This window comes from Pungitius pungitius, chromosome 12 (genome assembly GCF_949316345.1).
Source record: "Pungitius pungitius chromosome 12, fPunPun2.1, whole genome shotgun sequence".
NCBI lineage: Eukaryota > Metazoa > Chordata > Actinopteri > Perciformes > Gasterosteidae > Pungitius > Pungitius pungitius.
Window position 1 is genome coordinate 13,750,221 of NC_084911.1, and position 21,596 is coordinate 13,771,816.

Here is a 21,596-nt window from a genome sequence, read left to right on the forward strand (position 1 = left end):
CCAACATCTGTAATCTCTTTGGAACAGTTTCAGCTGCAGCTGTATGTTGAACCAGGGTGGTCATGATTTCAGCTGTTTATTTCAGGTAAGTTCATCCAAGCTTTACCCACTTGATGTAGTGGTTAACAATAAGGGATCATATTATAGAAGATGAAGTGAGTCCGCCCTTTCATGGATGTCCACGCCTCTTAGCACTGCAGGGGGGACTTTGTTAGCTTGCTGTCAGAGGTTTTCAAGTCTTGGGGAACATTCAACGCTGTCGGTGAGTTTGTGTCTCAGAGAAACCATCGAGCGTTGAGTGTACCCTTACACTTGAGCTCATATGAGTCTGAAGCACACACTTCCATGTTTGCAAACACAGACATATATATATATATATATATATATATATATATATATATATATATATATATATATATATATATATATATATGTGCATGACATTACAGACATCTGTACAGTTTAGATTCAACTTGGACTGGAACAGGTTCCAGGTTGTCAGAGAGACAGATGAAGAAAGGACCCCGAACACCACGATTAGCTGATTAGAAGACCTCTGTAGGAGCTCTCTGTAGTCTCTGTATCTTTAAATGTAAGTGATGAAATCATGATGTCACTTTAAAAGGCTTAGCTTTCTTTTACTGAGAGTTTTTGGTGGAAGTGGGTCTCTCTTTGGCACCGCTGCATTGTCGGAAATGAAACACAATTGACTGTCATTAAAGGCTGTTTTCAGCCTCCATACAAAAAGGGATAGGAAGGAAAAGCTTATTCACTTGTTCACCACCACATACATTAGTACTGCAGAGTTGGGACATGAGTGCACATGATGTATGTGTTATCGGCTGCTTCCTTGTCAATGGTTCCACGGATCCACTTACCCACACTATCATCGATGGTTCCTTACTGGGACGACAGCGCGTAACATAGCAGGTTCCCAGTTCACATTCATTGCTGTCGGTGGGTTGGTGATACTGTCAACTCGCTGGTCAATGAATGGTAACGGTGTCCATGCATGGTCAAGATTACGGAAGCGCTGCCCAGATCATCCGCCCAGTTGATGGTTTGTGGGTAATGTAACAGTGCTGTCTTGATAGGAAATGTTTTCCGAAAGTGATGAAGGCATAAATAAAGACTATAAAAATCATGCTCCAATTGTGTGTACTTTGTTTTATGTTGCAATAACTGTACATGTAAAACGTTTTTAAAGGAAATCCATAAAAATTGCCATTCAGAAAGGATTTTAAAAATATTTTTAAAATGTGTACTCAAGCAGGCGGTAAAAAACCAGTGTGAACGGAGAATGACTATCAAACATCATAGCATGGTCGAGCACTCATAATAATTTTCACTCAATTTATGAAAACCAAAGTCCTACAACACATTGAGAGTGAACAATTAACATTTACTCTACTTACATTACTGCCTGTTGTTCAGCTGTCCGTAAATCCAATTCATTTAAAAATTCAGGAGGACTCAGATCCACTACATCTTGACACACAATTGTATCAGGGAGAGAGAAATAAATCATGAAAACAGAATTGTTTACTAAAAGCACCGAAAAGCACCGAAGTATTGAGTATGTTTTTGGCACTTAGACTCTATATGTAGTTTTCTCATCGAGTGTCAGCATCAAGATGCATCCAGCATAGAATCCAGACATCGGCGCTGAGGATTCTGCTGAAACTGGACCGAAGAGGATGATGAATCTGCAAAGACTGGGCAGTGTTGAGGAGGTGGAGCAATATATGAAAGGCACAAAGACAATTCCACGTAAAAGCAATGTGACTATGTATCATTCATAACTTCACCCAGGAGGCCCAGGCTGGAAGCACAGTATGGAAACACAAAAGTATATCAGGTTCAGGATGTTAATACATTTTATTGTATGATAATATTGTTCTGTGACAAGTAGGTTTAATTCCAATAGGAAAGTGAGTTTGTGACTCAAGGCAGTCAGGAGTCCATGCATACCTGCAACACATATCACACGGCCATGTACATCTATATGACTTAATATGAGATGATATACATGATTTAATGTGTTTGATGTGTCCATCATACTTAATTTAGACTTTCATAAAAGGGAATGATCAATTCAAATGTGATATTAAAAGCACACCCCCGTATTAGATGGTAAATCGACTTGATGTTTCAATAGCACTTTTGAGACTTCACCATGTGGTAGATCAAAGGAATTGGGCCTGCATGCTAGTTCAACAACCTGATTTTAGGTAAACTGCACCAAACCCCACCAGATCTAAAGTCTCACCCGGAGATGGGTAAAAATAGATCAAAATGTATTTTGATCCAAAATCTCCCTCAAATACATGTATTACATTTTTTCTCAAATGCTAAAACACATTTCACAAACGTTTCCTCCATGTTCCCCAATGTCTAAACACCCTTTAGACACTAAAGCTACATAAAACACAACCACACCTTCTCACTTCTAAACTCAAACTTTCACACCAAAAGTGCAGCTCGAAGCTTTCAAAAATGTAAACACTATACACATTACACACTACAGCAAAACAATTGAAAACACAATGCTCAATTGGTAAATGCACAGTAGGCACAGTAGTCAACAGGTCTATTTCAATCAGGAGAGACTCGTTTAATAGTAATACAATAATTTATTACACAAGCATAAAATATGAATTGTGCAAGGTCTTTGGCGATTGGCTTAAGGAAAACCGTGTGTAGAATCTGATTGGTTACTAAAATGTGCACGCCCCCAATCAGCTGATAGAGTAATTACAAAGGAGGCAAACAGAGTCAGACTGGTTGTCTTCCTGACTGAACTTGCGCTTAAGCTACATTTAATAAAATATATGCATTATTATTAGGGCTGGGACTTTAGCGCGTTAATTGCGATTAATTAATTACAATATGAATTAAGATTAATTAATTACACATAAAAATAACGCATTAAACATTTTCTATGCATTTTTACACTTTTTTTTGCACCGCGGAACGTTTCTCACTGGATGAGTTTCGGGGGGACCGATTATACTGGAGCACCAACTAGCGTTCATGACTTCAGACAACAACAAACCACAGGCCGTTTCTCAATACCTAAGACGGCGAGAACGGACTCGCGTTCCCGCGAGAATAGACTCGGGAGACAGACTCGGGAGTTCTGACTCACGGGTACGGGAGAACGGAGAACGGACATTTCCGCAATTGGAACAGCAGCTGACTTGATGACGTCACCACAGTAGGCGGTCTTTGTTTACGCACGCAAGTGGAAATGTATAAAAAGCCAGCAGCGTGTTAACGGTTGTGGAAGGTGTTTGTTGAAATTGCAAAAGTATTCTGATTGAGTAGCTGGTAACGAAGAGCACAATAAAAACATATTGGTATTATTATATTTAATAATTAATTAATTTGAGTAGTAACTACATGGATCCGATACATATTGCTGTTGCGGTCGGCAAACTGTATATAGAAGCTGAAGAGGAGGCTGCCCAACTCAGGAGAAACATACGCAAGCGAAAATCCAAGATGAGGCGAAGGATGGCGAGGAGACGTGCCATAATAGCATGTCTCGCTTTCTTTGTAAGTTTAATTCAGTATAAAGCATTGATGATATGTAATCATTTATATTAATGCCAGCTGTGGTTTTCTCTGCTGTTTGACTGCTGTGGCTGATACTGCAAGGTGGTTGTAATACAGATTTTGTTTGGAGCAATGCCCTCAAAGGCACATTACAGAAAAGATACCTTTTACATACGAAACCTACAGATGTTATTACAGTTTTTTTGGATCGCTTACACACTAAAATTAAAAGTATTACACTATTAGCAAAACACTGCACTCAAGATGCAAAACATCAGCCCATATTTGCACAACTATAAGCACATTGTCAACCTCACACCTGTTGCAAAACTCTACACACAGTGATTTGCAAAACACTAAACACACATAACATACGTTACACACAAAAATCTATCATGAAGTCATGTCCTTGCAATACCAAAGCACTGACTGTCAAATGAGCACACCGTCCAACCAATTGCTTCAACACAGTCATCAGGTGTGCAAACACCTGTTTGCTTAATTGTAGACACACCAATCAGGTGTATAAGCACTATAAAAAGCAGCAGGTGAGTTCATCGGTCTTCAAGCACAATGGAAAGAGTAAGACAAAGACGAGGACGAGGACGAGGACGAGGACGAGGAGAACGACCAGGAAGAGGAAGACAAGCATGTGCTCAAAGAGGACCGAATCTGACAAATGAGATCCGCGCAACACTGGTTGACCACGTTGTCAACCACGGCCTGACGCTGAGGGAGGCTGGACTGCGAGTTCAGCCAAATCTAAGCCGATATACAGTGGCAAGTGTGATAAGAACATTTTGACTGGAAAATAGGTATTGTAAAAATATCATATCAAAAACATCTGCATGGTTTCAGTAACTGCTTACAGTACTGTATTCTATGCACTATCAGCACTTCTGTTACCTTTTCTTGTGAAATGATTGTACTATTGTATACTGTTTTTTTTTTTCTACATAGGATTGAGGGTCAGGGACGACAAGGGGGAAGACCTCCTATGTTCACAGAACAGCAAGAGAGGGAGATAGTAAATCTGGTTTTGGCCAACAATGCTATAACACTCAAGCAGCTCCAAGCTAACATTGTCAATGACCACGCCATTTTCAACAATATCCATCAGGTCTCAACATCAACACTGGCACGCATCCTAAAAAAAAAACATATTCAAATGAAGCAAATTTATAGAGTGCCTTTCGAGCGCAATTCCGAAAGAGTGAAACGAGCGCGGCATGATTATGCAGAGGTATGTATTCACTTTAGCAGTATGATCTTGCATACTGTCTCATAATCTTTTACTGTAACATGTCTACTAGATCTACACTGAACTACACCATTTTGCCTGACACTGTTTTTCAGAGAGTTTTACAAATGGATGGAGAGGAGATCCAGCATGAGTTCATTTATGTAGATGAGGCTGGGTTCAACCTGACGAAAACACGAAGGAGGGGAAGAAGCATCATTGGCCACAGGGCTATAGTCAATGTCCCAGGGCAACGTGGGGGTAATATAACACTCTGTGCAGCCATTACACAGAATGGGGTCCTCCACCGCCATGCCCATATGGGCCCTTACAACACAGCACTCATTCTTGCATTCTTGGACCAATTGCACAACATAACTGCATTAAATCAAATCGATCGTATGCAATACATTGTTGTCTGGGACAATGTGTCTTTCCACAACAACAAAATTATGGATTGTTTTTGTAGTATTTACAAATGTTAACACACAACATCCCACAATAGCAAAAACAATATTCCAAACCTTAAATACAGTATAAAAACCTCTGCTTCTGAAATGATATCAGTTCAAAAACAAAATATATCAAAAATATATCTCAGCTGATAATAAACAATTGAATAATTGACACAGCTGATTTATGTTTGGTGAATTGGGCCAACCACGGCTGATTCCAGTCTGACTTAGACTCAGTGGCAGGGGCTTATTTTTTCTATTACTGTACTATAAAAGGAGGACTTTAAGGAGTGATGTTTTTGGAAACAGTAACAGAAAAAGACAAACATTGTAATGTCTGGACGAGGAAGAGCAAGGGGCCCAGGGAGAACACCAGGTCCAGTGAGAGGAGCAGTAAGAGGTGCAGAATGTAAGGTGTAGAGGTGTAAGAATGCGTGGTGGTGGCATTCCAAGGGCTGCAAGAAAAGTAGTCAGTGATGAAATTCGTGCCACTATCATTGACCATGTAATCAACCACGGTCTCTCACTAAGAGAAGCTGGTGAAAGAGTCCAACCCAATTTGAGTCGGTCAACGGTTGCCTCCATTATTCGCATCTTTCAACAAACCAACAGGTAAGTATTGCATTTTACATGGTTTGTTTCTATTCTCATTTGACATGTCAATAAGGTCATACAGTAATGCATATGTTGATATTTTTATTTTTCTCTACAGAATGCAACGTCTTCCACCCTCTGGGGGAAGAGGAAAGCTCCTCAATAATGATCAAGAGCTTGCCAGTACTGGTGAGTCTCTTCCTTCCACCCTATTCACCTTTCCTCAACCCCATAGAGGAGTTCTTTTCTGCATGGAGGTGGAAGGTTTATGACCATCAGCCCCACATGACCAGATGTCCCTACTTGAAGCCATGGATGCTGGATGCAGGGATATCACAGTTCAAGATTGCCAAGGGTGGATCCGACATACCAAGCGGTTTTATCCCAGGTGCATCGCCTTAGATGATATCAGATGTGATGTTGACGAAAACATGTGGCCTAACCCTGAAGATCGCAGGGATTAGATACATACATTTTGTGCCATTTTTAGTTCCCCCCCCCTTTTTATTTGGGCTTTTTGCTGTTTTTTTTTGGTCAGAATGCTCTTGTGTTTCATGGATATTTTGTGAATAAACCTTGAAAATAAAATAAACCGTGTCTGTTCTACTGTACCTTCTTTGGTAAACAGTTACTGTAAGAAATAACTGATTTGCTTTTTACTGGAATGCGTTTGAATTACTGTACATGTGCACATACAGTTCCAAACCAATAAATTTAGTGTAAACGGTGGATTGCATGTTACCTGAAACATAAAAATCTATGCAGTTTTTATAATTTTAACAATAGCCAGAATTCTGAAACCTGGTGTACTTCGTTTGACTGCATGTACCTTGTGAAGTGAAAACAAATGTTACTCTTTGACGGAATTATTTCATTTTGAGTCAGATTTCCAGTGTTTTGGTAAAGTTAGTGTGTGTAAAGAAAAACATGTTCTGTTTTGAAATTAAGAGTTAGTATATATTTAACAAAATGTGTTTTTGAGAAGAAAATGAACAATTTGGCCAATTGTGTTTTGTAGGTGTGAGTCTGTGTTAAGAGTTTAGAAAAATTATCTAAAGTATGGGCAAGCGCTTGTTAGCGATTGAAAAAAACTGTAAATCAAATCGATTGTATGCAATACATTGTTGTGTGGGACAATGTGTTTTTCCACCGCTCTGCTCTGGTTCAGAACTGGTTTCAGCAACATCCACAGTTCAGTCCTATACCTTCCACCATACTCTCCCTTCCTCAACCCTAAAGAAGAGTTTTTCTCTGCTTGGCGGTGGAAGGTATATGATCTCCGTCTCCAGGCTGAGGTCCCCCTCATCCAAGCCATGGAGGACGCCTGTGACCAGATGGAGGTTGCAGCAATGCAAGGATGGATTCGTCATTCAAGACGTTTCTTTCCAAGGTGTCTTGCTAATGACAACATTGCTTGCGATGTTGATGAAATTCTCTGGCCAGATCCAGCTAGGCGAAGAGACAATATCTAGTTTTTTAATGTAATATTTTTTTTTTCATTTACAATACGTAAAGTGACGCTTGGTTACAGTATTATGGATCTCCATGTCAACATTTTGGGCGTGTTGAGAAATAAATGAGTATCTTCAATCAGCAACATTGGTCTTGTGTAGTGTTTGGTGAATTTACATTATATTTGTACTTTGTTGATGTAGTAGCCTACTCTCTTCATAAGAAAGTAGAAGTGCTAAAAGTGTTTTAAGTTTATCACAGAGTGTAACTCGTGCAAACAGAGTATAGTAATGTGAAACGTGTGTGCTTCATATGGTAACAAAGTGTGTTTTTTAAAAAGGAGTGTATAGTTTTAACAAGTGTGTTTAATTTTGCAAAGGATCTTTAGTGTTTTGCTAATTGGGTGTGTGGTTGTGCTAATTGTGTGTAGTGTTTTGAAAACACGGGCCCTGTTTTGAAAATTGTGCTTTAGCAATCCAAAAAAACTGTAATGATAGGGCAGTTGTTATGTGTATCAAGGTTAGCTTAATCCAGGCCTAATAAACCACCAGGTACAGAGGAGGTTTGATACAGTAACAGCATCTGACCATTGATTAGCCTACTAAAGCATACACACCTAATGGTCGTCTTGGTATTCAAACATGAAGAGGTTGGTATTCAGATGAACAGAGCCATAAACATCATTATGCGTTACTGCAAAACGCAGCAAGACCTCATTCATTATGGAATCCATGAAAACGTTATTATTAACTATATGAAATAGTCAAACCATAATCGTAAAATGCAGCATCTCTTTAATATTACGAACTGAATAACCAATTTAACAATATTAATACAGTTGTTGCATTTGTTTATTACAGAACAAACATCCTGTTACTAAATATGCTGTGATGAAGAATGATGTCCCCATCATTTCGATATTTTGTTCTGAGGCCGACTTGAGGCCAGCATTCAGGCTGTCCAGGAACAGCTTTAACATGCTGGTCCAGCTTCTGCCCCGGCAAAAACCCCACGGGTGGAGCCACGAGATGGAGGTGCTGGTGACTGTCTACTGGCTTGCCTGCGGAGCCTCCTACAGGGTCACTGCAGACGTATTTGCAATGCCGCTTGCAACAATTTGCCGGATGGTTCACAATGTTGTGGAGGAAATGATGACCATTATACACCGGGTCATTCATTTCCCCAAACCGGAGGAGATGGAGGAGGTTGGGGCTGGCTTTGCTCGTCTTGCTGGTCATGAGGCATTCCGCTGTGCGGCTGGTGCCATCGATGGGTGCCACGTCAGAGTACTGCCACCTGCAGAACCACAGAAGATATGTTACATTAACAGAAAACTCTTCCCGTCAGTGTTGCTACAGGGCATCTGTGATGCAAATGGCAGGTTTTTAGACGTCTACATTGGGGAGACAGGCTCTGTGCATGACGCACTGATGCTGCGCAGGTCCCCGATGTATCAGGAGGCCCTCTATCCACCACCGGGGTACTTCCTGCTGGGAGATGGAGGCTACCCTTGTCTGCAGCATCCTGTCGCCATCATGACCCCGTACCGCCAGCCTCTGGCAAGTAAGAATGAGTAAACACATGCACACCAAATTCTTACATTGTTGACAAATGTGTTGATGATTTCCTTTGTAAACATTATTTCATAGGCCATGTCGAAGCCAGTTACAACAGGTACCATGCCAGAGGACGGAATGTCATAGAACGTACCTTTGGGATCCTAAAGACACGCTGGCGTAGCATCTTCTTGAGGGCTCTGGAGATCCGGCCTCAGTTTGCCCCGAAAGTGGTTGGTGCTTGCTGCATCCTGCACAACATTTGTGTCTCAGAAGGGGACATCCTTCATATAGCTGGATCAGCTACTGGCTTGGCTGATCAATACAGGCCGCAAAAAAGTTTTTTTCTATAATGTTATTGATGGATTATAATGGATTAGATCATCTAAATTGACTACTAATTTGCGTTCTTCTTGTCCTAGATTTTTCTGCAATTCTTCCCAATGAAAAAGTAAAAATGAGTGAAGCCTCTTTGTTATTTATAGTATTAGACAGTTATTTGTATTTTGATCATTCATTATTTTTGACATGGTAATTGTCATGGTTTGGGTTAATTTGCTCCCCCTCTGATTGTCTCCCGTGTCCCTGATTGTTTCCTCCTGTGTCCAATCACCAGCACCTTCCCAGTGTATTTAAGCCATGTCCGTCCTTTGTCTCCTTACGTCTGCGTTTTTCAGCACTTCACTCGCGGGTTCCCTGTTCTCCAGTGTAACGCTTTCTGTTGTTTTTTTTTTTCTCACCATGACCCTCACTAGTGTGCATAGTTGATTTTCCTGGCCTTGCCTTACTTCCTTTGAGGCAAGTTGTTCTTTCTTTTGACAAAGTATTTTGAGTTTGAGAAGGGGAGTCTGTGATTGAGTCCTACTTGCCTCTACAAAACCAGACAGTGGTAGCTTGAGAGTATATCTCAATTCGGATCTTGATATGTAAAATCAATGAAGTGACCAGTCTGTCAAGCACCGGAGGAAGGTGTCCTGGGAATAGATATATAGACATATTACAACTTTAAATTCATATAAAAGATTCCCTTGTTATTGTGAGACTTTGTTTTTAGCCCTCAAAAGAGCCAGACATACTTGACAGTCTAGTCATGGTCATCCCTGACCCCTTACCTGCACTACCTGATTCATGGTTGGTGCCCTCCTGAGAGGTGTTAATGAAGAAATACAGGTTTGTGAAATCATGAGCCATCTCAAATCTAAGCTAATCACAGATGCAAGGAAAAAGAAACCTGATTGATTATCAAGGAATAATCTAATGTTTGCAATGGTACACAATAAATGTCTGAACTAATACGTATCTACAGCTGCAGTCTGTAGTCTTTATATGACATGTTGCATCTTGTCACAGCTTGAGTTGTGTAGGTGCTTGTCTGCACAGTTATGTGTGATTAATACATGTACAGATCCATTTTGCAAACAGTTTTTGTTCACTGCGTTGTAGATGGGATATGGGCTTAAGGCATTTATGCCATCCAAAGAAAGATTTTGAAGATCCAACTGCCAAGAAGGTAAGTGAAGTAGAAATGATAGTGTCCTGTTGTTTCTCTAATGTTATGGTTGCATTAAAAAGACATTTAAAAAAAGTTCTTTGACATTTATAAGTTCTATGACAAAGTTAGTGTACATGTTGAGGGACTCCACATGGGTAAGACATGCCACTACTAAAGCCATGTCATCTACATACTCAGTAGTGTGACATTTCTACCTTCCACGTGAGGCCGTCAGACCAAATATTTTAACATAAATCTTTGGCATTAGTTCCATAAGGACTAGTTTATCCAGCAAATGACAGCTGAGTCTGCCTGCAAGTTGAAAATATATAGGTAGCAAAATATATGTATCAACAGTAATAAAGGAGGTGGGGGATGTAACAGTAAGTGTAGGGAGTGTCTAAATTTGTTGACCATGTCACTTTGGCTGTGACTCAGCTGTTCCATTCTGTACATGCCTAGACACGGCTCTAACCATGGTGTTTCTCCACTCAAAGTTACTGTACAAGGAAAATATTGACTTGTACTAGAGGGAACAAACTAACTGAAATATCTACTCAGAGAGAACTAACAATAACAAGCAGCAAACAGTCAATGCATGTTAAAACCTGTGGAACACAATGCCACTGAAGTTCCATAAAGTGACTGTCAGATACTGTAGGAATTTTTATTTTGTTTTCTCTAAATGTCTTTTGATGAGTTAACAAAACCATTAAGCTCTCACAGTCTGGCTAGCGGGTATTGATTCCAGGCTAATTGCACTAATGTATTATAGAGTACTGGCAATAAATGTTCCTGATTCCTGATTAGAATATGAAAGAAATATTTAGTTATAACACTTTAGAGTTATAGACTCTGAATGTTTTCCTGCTCTAGATGTAAACGCAAACCCAGTTGCCACACTGAATTGATTGAACAACTACTGAAAGGTTGAGAAGATTCAAGCAGAAGCAAATCAACAGCATTCCGTGAGCCCAACACCTAAAAAATGTGTGATCGCTGCCTGCTCAACCAGTTGCTGCAGAGGCCTCCGTTCAACGAAATCAAAGGAGAGCTCTATCTGTAACTAATGCCATCAGTGTGTCAGTAGGTCTTGACTGCTCTTTGCTTTTACCCATCATGTTTCTTGTAATAAGACACATTTTTATAGGCCATCAGTTTGGACTAGACCATCTGATTTTCATTTGCATGTCACGGAGTGCTTTCTTATAGAAATATATTTACTGAGGTAAAGGTCAATACTGCACACACTAAAGCAAAGTTTGTGTGTGTTTTTTGAGTTCTGGTTTTACAGCCGGACCAAATTGAAATCTGAAAGAAATTCTTTCACAATAAGCAGACACATGGTACAAATTAACAGTGTGTGTGTGTGTGTGTGTTAAGCTGTATAAAGTCGTTGAGCTTCTTTGTTCCCCTAAAAGCTATGTAACTGCACTGGGAGCAGCTTGACTGGTTTGTCTATGCCTAATCATGCAAACGGGAAATGCAAGTTTTGCGGTAGCAGTGATTTGCATCTGGCTTGGTTTTTCAGCGTCCGTGAACAAAACAATGGAAACCATGGAGGCAATAACAGCTATTTCTGAGGTAAGCAAAGCGTTGGATTTAGATTACATACGGCCTGATGTATTATTGTATGATGCACATAGACCAAAGTATATCTAATTGTAATGGCAACAAATAGTGGTATTTATTGTTAGTATTATGGACAATTGCATGTAAATTCATCATGAGAAATAAAAATGAGGCAGATTCTGTATCATAGTGAATATTTTCAAGAAGACATCCTAATATTGTTTCATTGAGGTGTGAAAGTTGTTAAAGGCAGCGACAACTCTGGGATCAGATTAATGTTTGTCTGTTGTTTTTTTAAAGAAATAAACAGGAAAAGATTAAAGCATTTGCATATTTGTCACAATATTTCAGATCATCAAGCTAATTGTAATACTATACAAAGATAACGACAAAATACTGTTTTTAATGAAAAAATTAACCCAATGTGCGTGTGTGTTTGGATGAAATGGATAAAAGGGTTGGTGAACAGTGAACGCTTGCTCTTTCTCTGTTGTGCTTAATTGTTTTATCTTGATATTTGCATCTGAAATTTAGAAATGTGCCTTGAAAATAATATGATTTCCTATTTTAGCCTAATTCAGCTTTCTTTGATATCTTCCAGAAACCCATCCGTCAGTCCAAGTCTCTGTGTAGTGGTGAACAGGAGTATGTTCACAAGAGGAAACAGGTCGTTCTGGAGTCACTCAGCAGCCTGGGAATCAACTGTACTGCAGTAAGAAATACAACTGCTTTCTGTCTCAGTCTTACCCCACATGCTTTCCCCCCAAGCCATAGAACCCAAGATTACCTCAAACCCGAATTACTCTTAAGACCTTTTTTCACTGTCTCGCAGCTAGTTTGCCAGCTGCTGCTTCAAAATCCTGCCAACTGTTTATAGTGATAACAACCTGAAAGAATTTTTGTACACTACCTGTTTAGCACCAATAGACACAGACAGTTAACAAGATCAAGAACAAAACAAAACATAAGCGTGATACAGACTTGTATTTATTAGGTGACCAGAACATCTGCAAAATACATGTAAAGTTGCTTGGTGTCTTGTGGATGTGTAAATGGTTGTTTTACCTTAGCAGCTGTCCAATAAAACATCCCTCCATCTTTCCAAGGATTCAGTTCCCCACATCACTCTGTTGGCATCTGGGGGGGGGCAGAGGTCAGCTGTCGGTCTGATGGGCTCGCTCTATCAGATGGAAAAAGACGGACTGCTGGACTGTTTGCTGTATTTGGGAGGAGTTTCTGGGTCGACATGGTAACAATATTCACACTTAAATGTGTGCCTATGGTGTTTGTGTATCAGGGAGACCTAAAAAGATGGACAGGCCAGAGCACAAAAAAGCACAAACTATTGGGTGAGATTCAATTTACAACATTTCCAGGAATAAAAGAAGTGACTCAAAATGAAACTCAATCATAAGAATGTACTAGTACATTGAATGAAAAATGCAAAATAATCAATTGGAAAAAAAAGTTACCAACATCTGGCGAATTGCATACAAACGGAGTTTCCTCTTTTTACAACCGCTATGGGTCGAGTTATTTTACCATTACGTTTCACCCTTTTGATTACATAATCACATTGTAAATGTAAAATAACCTTGTGGAAAAAGAAAAACAGTAGATAAAATTTGGCAATCAAAACATGAAAAATAAAACCTTAACAATAACACATAAAAAATGAAAACATTAAATAGTAGGATCAAAAGTCAAAAATGCTCCCACCATGCTCTCGAAATGGTAGTCTTGGACAGAGTCGGAGATATCAGAATTTGGATGGCTGTCTGAGTCGGGATGGAGTTTTTTGGAATTGGAATCAGAGGCAGCGCCTAGGAGGCACTTCATCTGTTTCTTAGTTTGAGGTTTAGGAGTGGACATGATGGATGTGATGCAGTCAGTAGAGTGTCTTACCCATACCAATGATGTCATGTCCCAAGATATGAACCTTTTGAGTGACGAATTGCAACTCTGTCATGCTGACTCTACAGTATGTCTAGGCGGGTGAAGTTGAATGACACCGAACACAACATTATATTTTGGGGTCTCTATTTCTCGACTACTCTTTGAGTAGAGAGCAGTGTGAAGGAAATTTGGTGATGATCAAATGTATGACTTCACATCAACTGCATACAATTATCCCTTGCTTACATTGTTACATTTTGTCTGATGTCTTTATTGTACTTGTGTCCACCGATAGGTCCATGTCGTCCATCTACAATGACTCACAGTGGAGTACCAGCATGGACAAAGCAGTGTCCAGGCTGTCAGGCCCTGGGGTTGAGCTGCAGGAAGCTTTGGCCTGGTTGTGTGAGAGAGCAAAAGAGGAGTACTTCTCTCTATCGGATATCTGGGGAGTGTTGACCTCTGCCGGGATTATGAAACAGGTACCAGGACAAACACACACACCTTTACTCATAAAACCCTCCTAAAATGCATCACGCTCCATTACGGGACATTTTGTTTCATCAGATGGACATGCGGCATCTTTCAGATGAGGCCAGCAGAAATGCCACCAACCCGTATCCCATATACAGTGCCATAGAGAAGCACTGCTTCTCAAATGGTCCTACAGAAGGTACACCTTCATGTGACCAGGTCCCATTCGGACCTCAAACAGTTATTATCCCTTTCACACTGCCTGGTGAAATCTGGGCAGTTGAGCAGCATGAGGGCAGATCAATGTAAAAGTTGCTATCGACATACTAGTGTAAACATACTGTGTCTTTTAGGAAAATGGTTTGAGGTTAGCCCTCATGAGGCCGGATTCACAGATTTGGGTTACTTCATTGAAACCTCTCTGCTGGGCAGCAAATTCAAGAATGGAGAGCTATTGGAAAAAAAGCCAGAGATGGATATGATCAAACTACAAGGTCAGAATCCGTCACCTTTATGTGCCCATATAAGGACATCTCACTTTGACTTCACCCTGACTGCAAAGACATAGAAACAGCTGAACAAGGACAACGGGTGAGGTAAAAAAAAGTACCTATGTAAAGTAGTGAAGAATAAAAAAGCTCTGCGATTGAGCAGCGTGTTTCTTACGTCGAGCCGAAGTCGACGCGATTTCAGCCGAAGTCGCCGAAACGCAGCAAACGTGAAAATATTTCATCTTTGGCACGAAAACGCTGTGACGCTGTCACAAAGCAGAGTTAATAACATTTTAACATCCACCTAAGCTCCTCTGCAGAGCGCTAGTTAAGAGTTTTAAAGTTTGTTGATGTTTTCATTTTATTGACTCGTTCATCATTGGTACTTTTTTAAATAGCTATTCATATATTCGATATTTGTACACACCTGTAGTGTTTCTGTTGCAGGTTTTAAACACCACACCAACCACAGCTTGATCAATATCAATATTTATTCTCCGGCTCTCGCATACAAGGTGACTGTCAACGTGCTTCCTGCTCACGTGTCTTGAGCATCTACGTCCGCAGGTGGCGTGTTTACACCGTGAACATCGCAACACCTATTGTTTCACTACTTTTATACATAGAAGTCTTGTCTATTATTTTGTCTAGCTCTGTTGTCCTTGTTCCTAATTATAAATACATTGGATTATTGAATTATGTTCATCAACATTTGGGGATAGGCTTGATTTTATAATTGTTGAGATATGACATACAGGTAAGGTAACATTTTACTTATATATAGATCATTTATATTCTGAAAGGTAGTTTGCATATGATCACTGCTTAGTTTGAAATAAGGAAAGTGTCACAACATTTAAGCCAACTGGCTCTTGTTGCCATTGCTTCAAAGAACGCCATTAGTGCATGTGTTGATTTTATTTCTGCAGCCCAATTATCCCACTCTGATTGTGCAGGTGTTCTAGGTAGTGCGGTGGCTCATGAGGATACGATCAGAGGGCTCATCCCTCCCTGGCTCAATGGTAATCCCAGTTTGACACAGTCTCTCAGACTAAATATCATATCAATATCATAACTATCATGGTGTGTGTGTGTTTCAGTGTCTGGACATTTAGACGGTGCTGCTGAAGATTACCTGCGTGTATACAGTGCCCTTGACAAACTAGTTGCCCTAACCAGAAGCACCATTAAGGATCCCGAAGCTCTGTGTGACCTTGACAAGCTGCAGAAAATACTTGGCGGTAGTAACAGTTATGACCATGTCATGACTATCATTTATTATCTAAGGCCAATTGTCTCGGTAGCTGCAAAGTCATCTGCAAGATTGCAGCTACTGTTACCCCGAAAAGAATTTCATCCATGTTTAAATCTTCTTGGCGATGCCACTTAGGCTGATTGTGTCCACTCTTCCAGACAAGCTGAAACATAACGAGTCTGCGTGGCAGGAGCCAGAAGGTTCAGACCAAAGACAAAGTGTTTTCCTGCAGAGCAGTGAGGAGCTGCTGGCCTCTGTGGAGACCTGGAGCGAGAGTCTGAAGGATGGAGCTTTCAAAACATATGGTCAGTGCTGCCACTGCGTACTGCTCAAAGCTGTACTCAACAGACCCATGTTAACATCTTTTAAAGTCTGTACATTCTTTTTCAATGTTTTCCCCCAGTCTCTCTGCTTACTAAGAAGGTTCTCCCCAAGATTATAACATGGGAGTGGGGAACAACCAGAAATTTCCTTTACCAATACCAAGGTGAGACAAAAAACAAAACATCCATCAATAGTTCTTGATAAATTCAATTATATACATTGATATATAAGAGTAATAGTTTGATTTTCTGGATAATATGTTTAGTAACATTCTCGACAGAAGGTGCGCCATGTGGCCATTCAGTGCAGCGCGCTTCTTTTTTTTAAATTGATTTCAAACGTTCTAAAACTAGCTCTTCTTAACTTTTTAGTTTGAAAAGATGTTCAACAAACACATCTTTGGTGTGCTGTGGAAGATGTTGTGACCACTTGACTAGAACAGTCCTGTGTTTTGGGGAAATAGGCCTATATCAGAGATTTACATCTAGCATATGTGTAAATAGCTATTTGCTAAGAGCATTTTGATGCACATTGTCTCCTATTAAACCATTGTCTTTTATATGCAAAGTAGACACAATCATGATGAGTAATGAAATGAATTAATGAGTCTTGTTGAACCAATTGAACAGATTCAGTGGTGCCAACCTGCCTTCGTTCCAATGAAAGATTCCACCTGATAGATGCTGGCCTGATGATAAACGCAGCCTACCCTTCATTTCTGGGAGGAAAGAGGGACATTGACCTCATCATCGCACCAGAGTACAGCGCTGGAACCATGTTTGAGGTATGCCCATGTGGAGGATTGAGTGACTGTGTTGTCATTTTGTAATGTTGTTGATTGGGTACATATGACACCTTTTGTGAGTCTCTGATCTTGGAGAGGAATCCCTCCTCAATTGTTCTCTCTGAAGTTTCTTAATTTCTTTCCCCAATAAAAGTATTTGTTTGAAATTTTACCTGATCAGGGTCCAAGGTTTGTTGTATGCTCTATAAATTGTAAAGACGCATGAGGCCAATCAGTGAAAATCTGCTCCATAAGTAATATGACATGATGAGTAGTAGCAGCACTTATACCATATATGGGCCTTTCACCACAAGCCAATCAAATCAAAGCTTTATGTCATTTGTGGACCTAAACCTCTGCAGTCTCTTTTCGGTGCTTGATGACTACTTCTGAGACAGATATCTCATTTAGAATGTGCTCTCTGCCTGTACTTAAGCACGGCCTGTTCCAAAGAGTCAAAGTGGTGAAGCTGTGCCATAACGTTCCTTCCTTCTCCTTTCTAAGACTCTGACCTTTGCCAGAGACTACGCAGCTGAGATGCAGAAGCCTTTCCCAGAGATAGATGAGAGAATCCTGGAGGAGAGAGATTGGCCAAAGGACTGCTACGTGTTTGAGGGGAAAGAGAACGAGGCCTCGATCGTTTACATGCCACTCTTTAACAGAAGAAACTGCAAAGGTCTCACACACACACATGCAGATTTTTCTCCTTTAGAAGCAGAACTGCTGTTGAGGTGAAATATCACCATGATTCTTTGTAGTGAGGCAACTCACAGATGGGCGGACTCATACCATTGGCTCGTTGGAGATGACCGAGTTCTGCGTAGAAACGACCAGTGGCGTCCGCCGCACAGTGCGTGCTGGTTGGGTTTGTGTCTGACTTCAGTTCACTGGAGCTACTGGCATGGAAATGCTCAGCTGTTGCCATAACAATGGTTATTAGTAGGAATATTCATAACGTCGGAACTGTGTTCACCTTTTTTTAGCATAAAGTAGGCTATTGTTGTGGATTCACAGTGTTTGTCAGCAAAAGTTGACTGAGCTCCTTTAACATCTACTATGAAAGCCCACATCTACAATGTATTATAAACTAAAGCAATAAGGTACTTGAGGCAGGGCTTGATCTTCAATAATCAGTTCAAGGGTGTTGTTGGGCCCTCGAACTGTATAGCCACCAAACGTTTTGTATCTCATTTCATCAGTTTTTTGATTACAGTTCACTCTATGATATTATAAAAGATCATAATAAACTACAGTAGCAGTTATAGTTGATTCTTACAACTAAGGAGCCAGAGAACAAAGCCTGATCTTCTCATTGGAACATGCTTTATTCTAGATGCAGAGGAGGTCAAAGCAAAGATGGAGGAGTTCTCCACCTTCCAGGGTCCCTTCAGCCAGGAGCAGCTGAAGTTTGTGTTGGAGACGGCTAAAGCCAACATGAAGAACAACAAGGAAACTCTGCTGGGGCAGATCCACAAGGCTGTGCTCCACCGCCAGAACAAGAGCTGATGGGACGCTGCCTTTATCGCTCCAATGAGGCGAGATCCTGCTGTAGCAATACATTACCAACCAAAGCCCGGTACATAGAGGGGGAATTCATGTTACACAAATATAATGAGGTTTAAGTCATAATCCAGACTAAAGGTATACAAAATAAGATGTATAATATCACTGTCATTAGAATCCAATGTATCTGAATATAATAAAATGTGACTCTTATGGTAAATGAATATATTGCAGATTTATTCTCATGCCGTGTTTGGCAATATTTGATACTCTCCCAGTAAGTATTCTTCCATCTGCAATACGTTAAAGTAGATTTGATAGATCTGGTCATTTCTGCCTTCAGGATTGGTCAACCCAGGGAACCAATAGGGAAGCTCCTATTTGAACCTGCTTTGCGATAAAGGCCTCTGGTCCATCTTTGGTGCAGATGAACTCAACATCTTTTGGTGAATCAAATTGCACCATATCACCTAAAAGAAAAGCAAAAGCTGAACCGGGAGTATGAATATTTCACAGTAAAGTTAACCCCAAAGAGGGTTTGTATGCTAGAACTTCTTACCGTGCGTGATGCAAGCATTTACCAGAGTAACATTAGAAGAAAAATACATCAATGAGTAGAAACAAAGGATCCTGGGCCGATGGGAATGTGTTAGCAACTGTAGTTGACTCAAGCAGATTCATGTTCATTCATCCACGTACAGCAGTAAACACAAAGGGCAGCTGGTTGCATTGACCCACATAACCGCAGGGTGGAGATTGTGCGCCATCTAGTGCTGGCATTGGGTCACTTCATCTGAAAGCAGCAAGACAGATGTTTCCAAAGGATGACGTACTAACATATAGTAATATTTTATATTTCATAAACATTTAGTCATGTTTAACTGTGTTTGTTAATTATCTCGGCTAATGAGACAGATGCAGGTAATGGTATTCATTTTATATGAACACCTCTGCATGTGCACAGCTGGTGGAGATATTCCCTAAAGGCCTTTAAGGGGTTCTACCACGTGTTGCCTCAGGGGGGTGAATACTGTCAGATACAGGGAAATGCTTGGAGAGTGGGTTACAATAAAAGGAATTTGGCACCTTGCAAGTACTATGCATGTTGTGGAGATGAAATGGGAAAAGTCTTATTTGTATTTGTAACAGAACAAAACAGAACAGTACTTTCTTTATAGCTGTCACATTTTTATTGAACATAATGCCCCCCCCAAACAGTATATAGTACTATAGTTACAACCTGTTTCCTATGCTGACACTGAAAATGATCAGACTAGAGATGAGCCGGATACTCGGCTGAAACGAGTATCCGTTACGGATAAAGCACTTTTGCCGAGTACGAGAATTATACGAGTAATACAAGTCAATATCTGTGCTCGGATTGAATAAAAGTCCTCATTGGGTAGCTGTCTGTGTCTGCGTTCTGTGATTGGCTGGTAGTCACAGCGCCCCTCCCCTACACACACACTGTTTGTGTTGCTGTGTCCCGCTCGGCTCACACATACACATAACTCCTCTCTCCCTTCTTCAGTCACCAGGTTCGCGGGTCTTTCCCGATAAATTTAAACGATTTCTTCGCCTTTATTTTTTTTTACTTCGGTTTGTTGTTCTTAACTAGTAGAGTTCAGGTAAACGTGGGGCTTGTTGAGACGTGGTGCTTAAGAATGCGACTCGCGTTGCGTCTCTGCCTGTCGGAGTTTTTTTTCAGTCGGCTCTAACCAGTTTTTTTTCTTTTACTTCACGCACTGACCTCTCTCTCCCTCTGTCTCTGTCTCTCTCTCTCTCCCTCTCCCTCTCTCTGTCTCTCTCTCTCTCTCTGTCTCTCTCTCCCTCTCTCTCTCTCTCTCTCATCAGTTTTTTTTACCGTCTGCTGGCTCTCTTCACGCACTCAGTGTCTGACGTTGACTAGTTGTGTTGAATAACTAAATATTTATATTACAAATTAAGCCACACACACACACACACACTTCCCCTCTCTCTCTCATGATCATCAGTGATAAGAATTAAGAAGGAATGCTGTTTTAAGCGCAGAAAGGCTTAACCCGACAATTTACGGGGTAAATCCTTCCTACTTCCGGGTTAGGCCCCGCCCATTTTCGGGTTAGGCCCCGCCCAGTCCGAGTACGGATACGGATACAGATAATTCATATGGTTCAACAGATACAGATACAGATAATGCTGTACTCGCTCATCTCTAGATCAGACCACAATAAGTTAACAAAATGAATGAATTGACTTATATTTTCCATTAAGTCAACACAGAAGAAGAATTCAAATGTATTTGAAGTTCTCAGAAGTACCACAACTTAAGCATTTCTTTAAATTTGAACCAAGCCAATAACCAATTACCTGAGACATTTTGGTTGGTAACCTCGACATTAGTCTTTGTGACGTATGATAAATATGATAGAATCCACTCTACTCAGGCTGGGGATCCTCTCTTTCACTTCACTGATGATAATCATGTTTAGACAGGAGAGGGCTGACTTTAAATCAGCTGTTAGAAGCCAAAGTTTTGATGGAAATCATGTGAGCAGATTAACTGCAGACTGAAGCATCAGATTTTTGAGAGCAATAAAAGTTAAATACGGGTGTATAATCACGCTGCAAGGCCGCCACTAATTACCAAGGTGTGTGTTTCTAGCGAAGTATTTAACTGGTTCTTGGCATACACCATTAGAAAATACCACAGAATCTCTCTGTGCTAATCTACAGACGTAATAGAACCAGGTGAATTGTGTAGCTTTAATGCTTATTCACTAACTTTTAATACTGTTCACACTGGTGTTACAATACAGCTACCTGTTGATTTTGCATTCTATATTTGACCTATTTACAAGTACATGAAACAATAAAGTGAAGATAATGTCTTGTAACATCAATGAGGCTTTTGAATCCCTCTTGAAAACACAGCTGTGTCCAGCAGTGCACCAACATCTGGGTAAAGCAG

The 21,596-nt window shown here is 40.4% G+C and overlaps 1 protein-coding gene across 5 annotated transcripts; it reads left to right on the forward strand.

The window, feature by feature from the left end:
• The first annotated feature begins 9,491 nt into the window (after nt 1-9,491).
• On the forward strand, nt 9,492-19,348 carry LOC119220952 (cytosolic phospholipase A2 gamma-like). Of its 5 annotated transcripts, XM_062565783.1 has the most exons (16): nt 9,493-10,025; nt 10,299-10,365; nt 11,224-11,433; nt 11,879-11,931; nt 12,521-12,631; nt 13,026-13,168; nt 14,111-14,297; nt 14,383-14,488; nt 14,643-14,783; nt 15,737-15,802; nt 15,881-16,021; nt 16,194-16,340; nt 16,439-16,522; nt 16,989-17,143; nt 17,648-17,819; nt 18,477-19,347. In XM_062565783.1, exons 4-16 carry the CDS (start codon nt 11,896-11,898, stop codon nt 18,647-18,649), a joined length of 1,662 nt encoding a protein of 553 aa, XP_062421767.1. In that variant the 5' UTR covers nt 9,493-10,025; nt 10,299-10,365; nt 11,224-11,433; nt 11,879-11,895; the 3' UTR covers nt 18,650-19,347. The 5 variants fall into 5 exon arrangements, with proteins under 5 accessions (XP_062421769.1, XP_062421767.1, XP_037333211.1 ...); XM_062565785.1 differs by lacking the exon at nt 11,224-11,433 and having other exon boundaries at nt 9,492-9,653; nt 15,746-15,802; nt 18,477-19,348; XM_037477314.2 differs by lacking the exon at nt 11,224-11,433 and having other exon boundaries at nt 18,477-19,346.
• The last annotated feature ends 2,248 nt before the right edge of the window (nt 19,349-21,596 follow it).

Bases quoted from the DNA above. Each gene is read 5' to 3' on its own strand.
- LOC119220952 (XM_037477310.2), top strand. From the start codon at position 11,818: ATGCAAACGGGAAATGCAAGTTTTGCGGTAGCAGTGATTTGCATCTGG. The intron at 14,489-14,642 runs GTACACCTTCAT...TGTGTCTTTTAG, and splicing joins CTCAAATGGTCCTACAGAAG to GAAAATGGTTTGAGGTTAGC. The intron at 17,144-17,647 runs GTATGCCCATGT...CTCCTTTCTAAG, and splicing joins GCGCTGGAACCATGTTTGAG to ACTCTGACCTTTGCCAGAGA.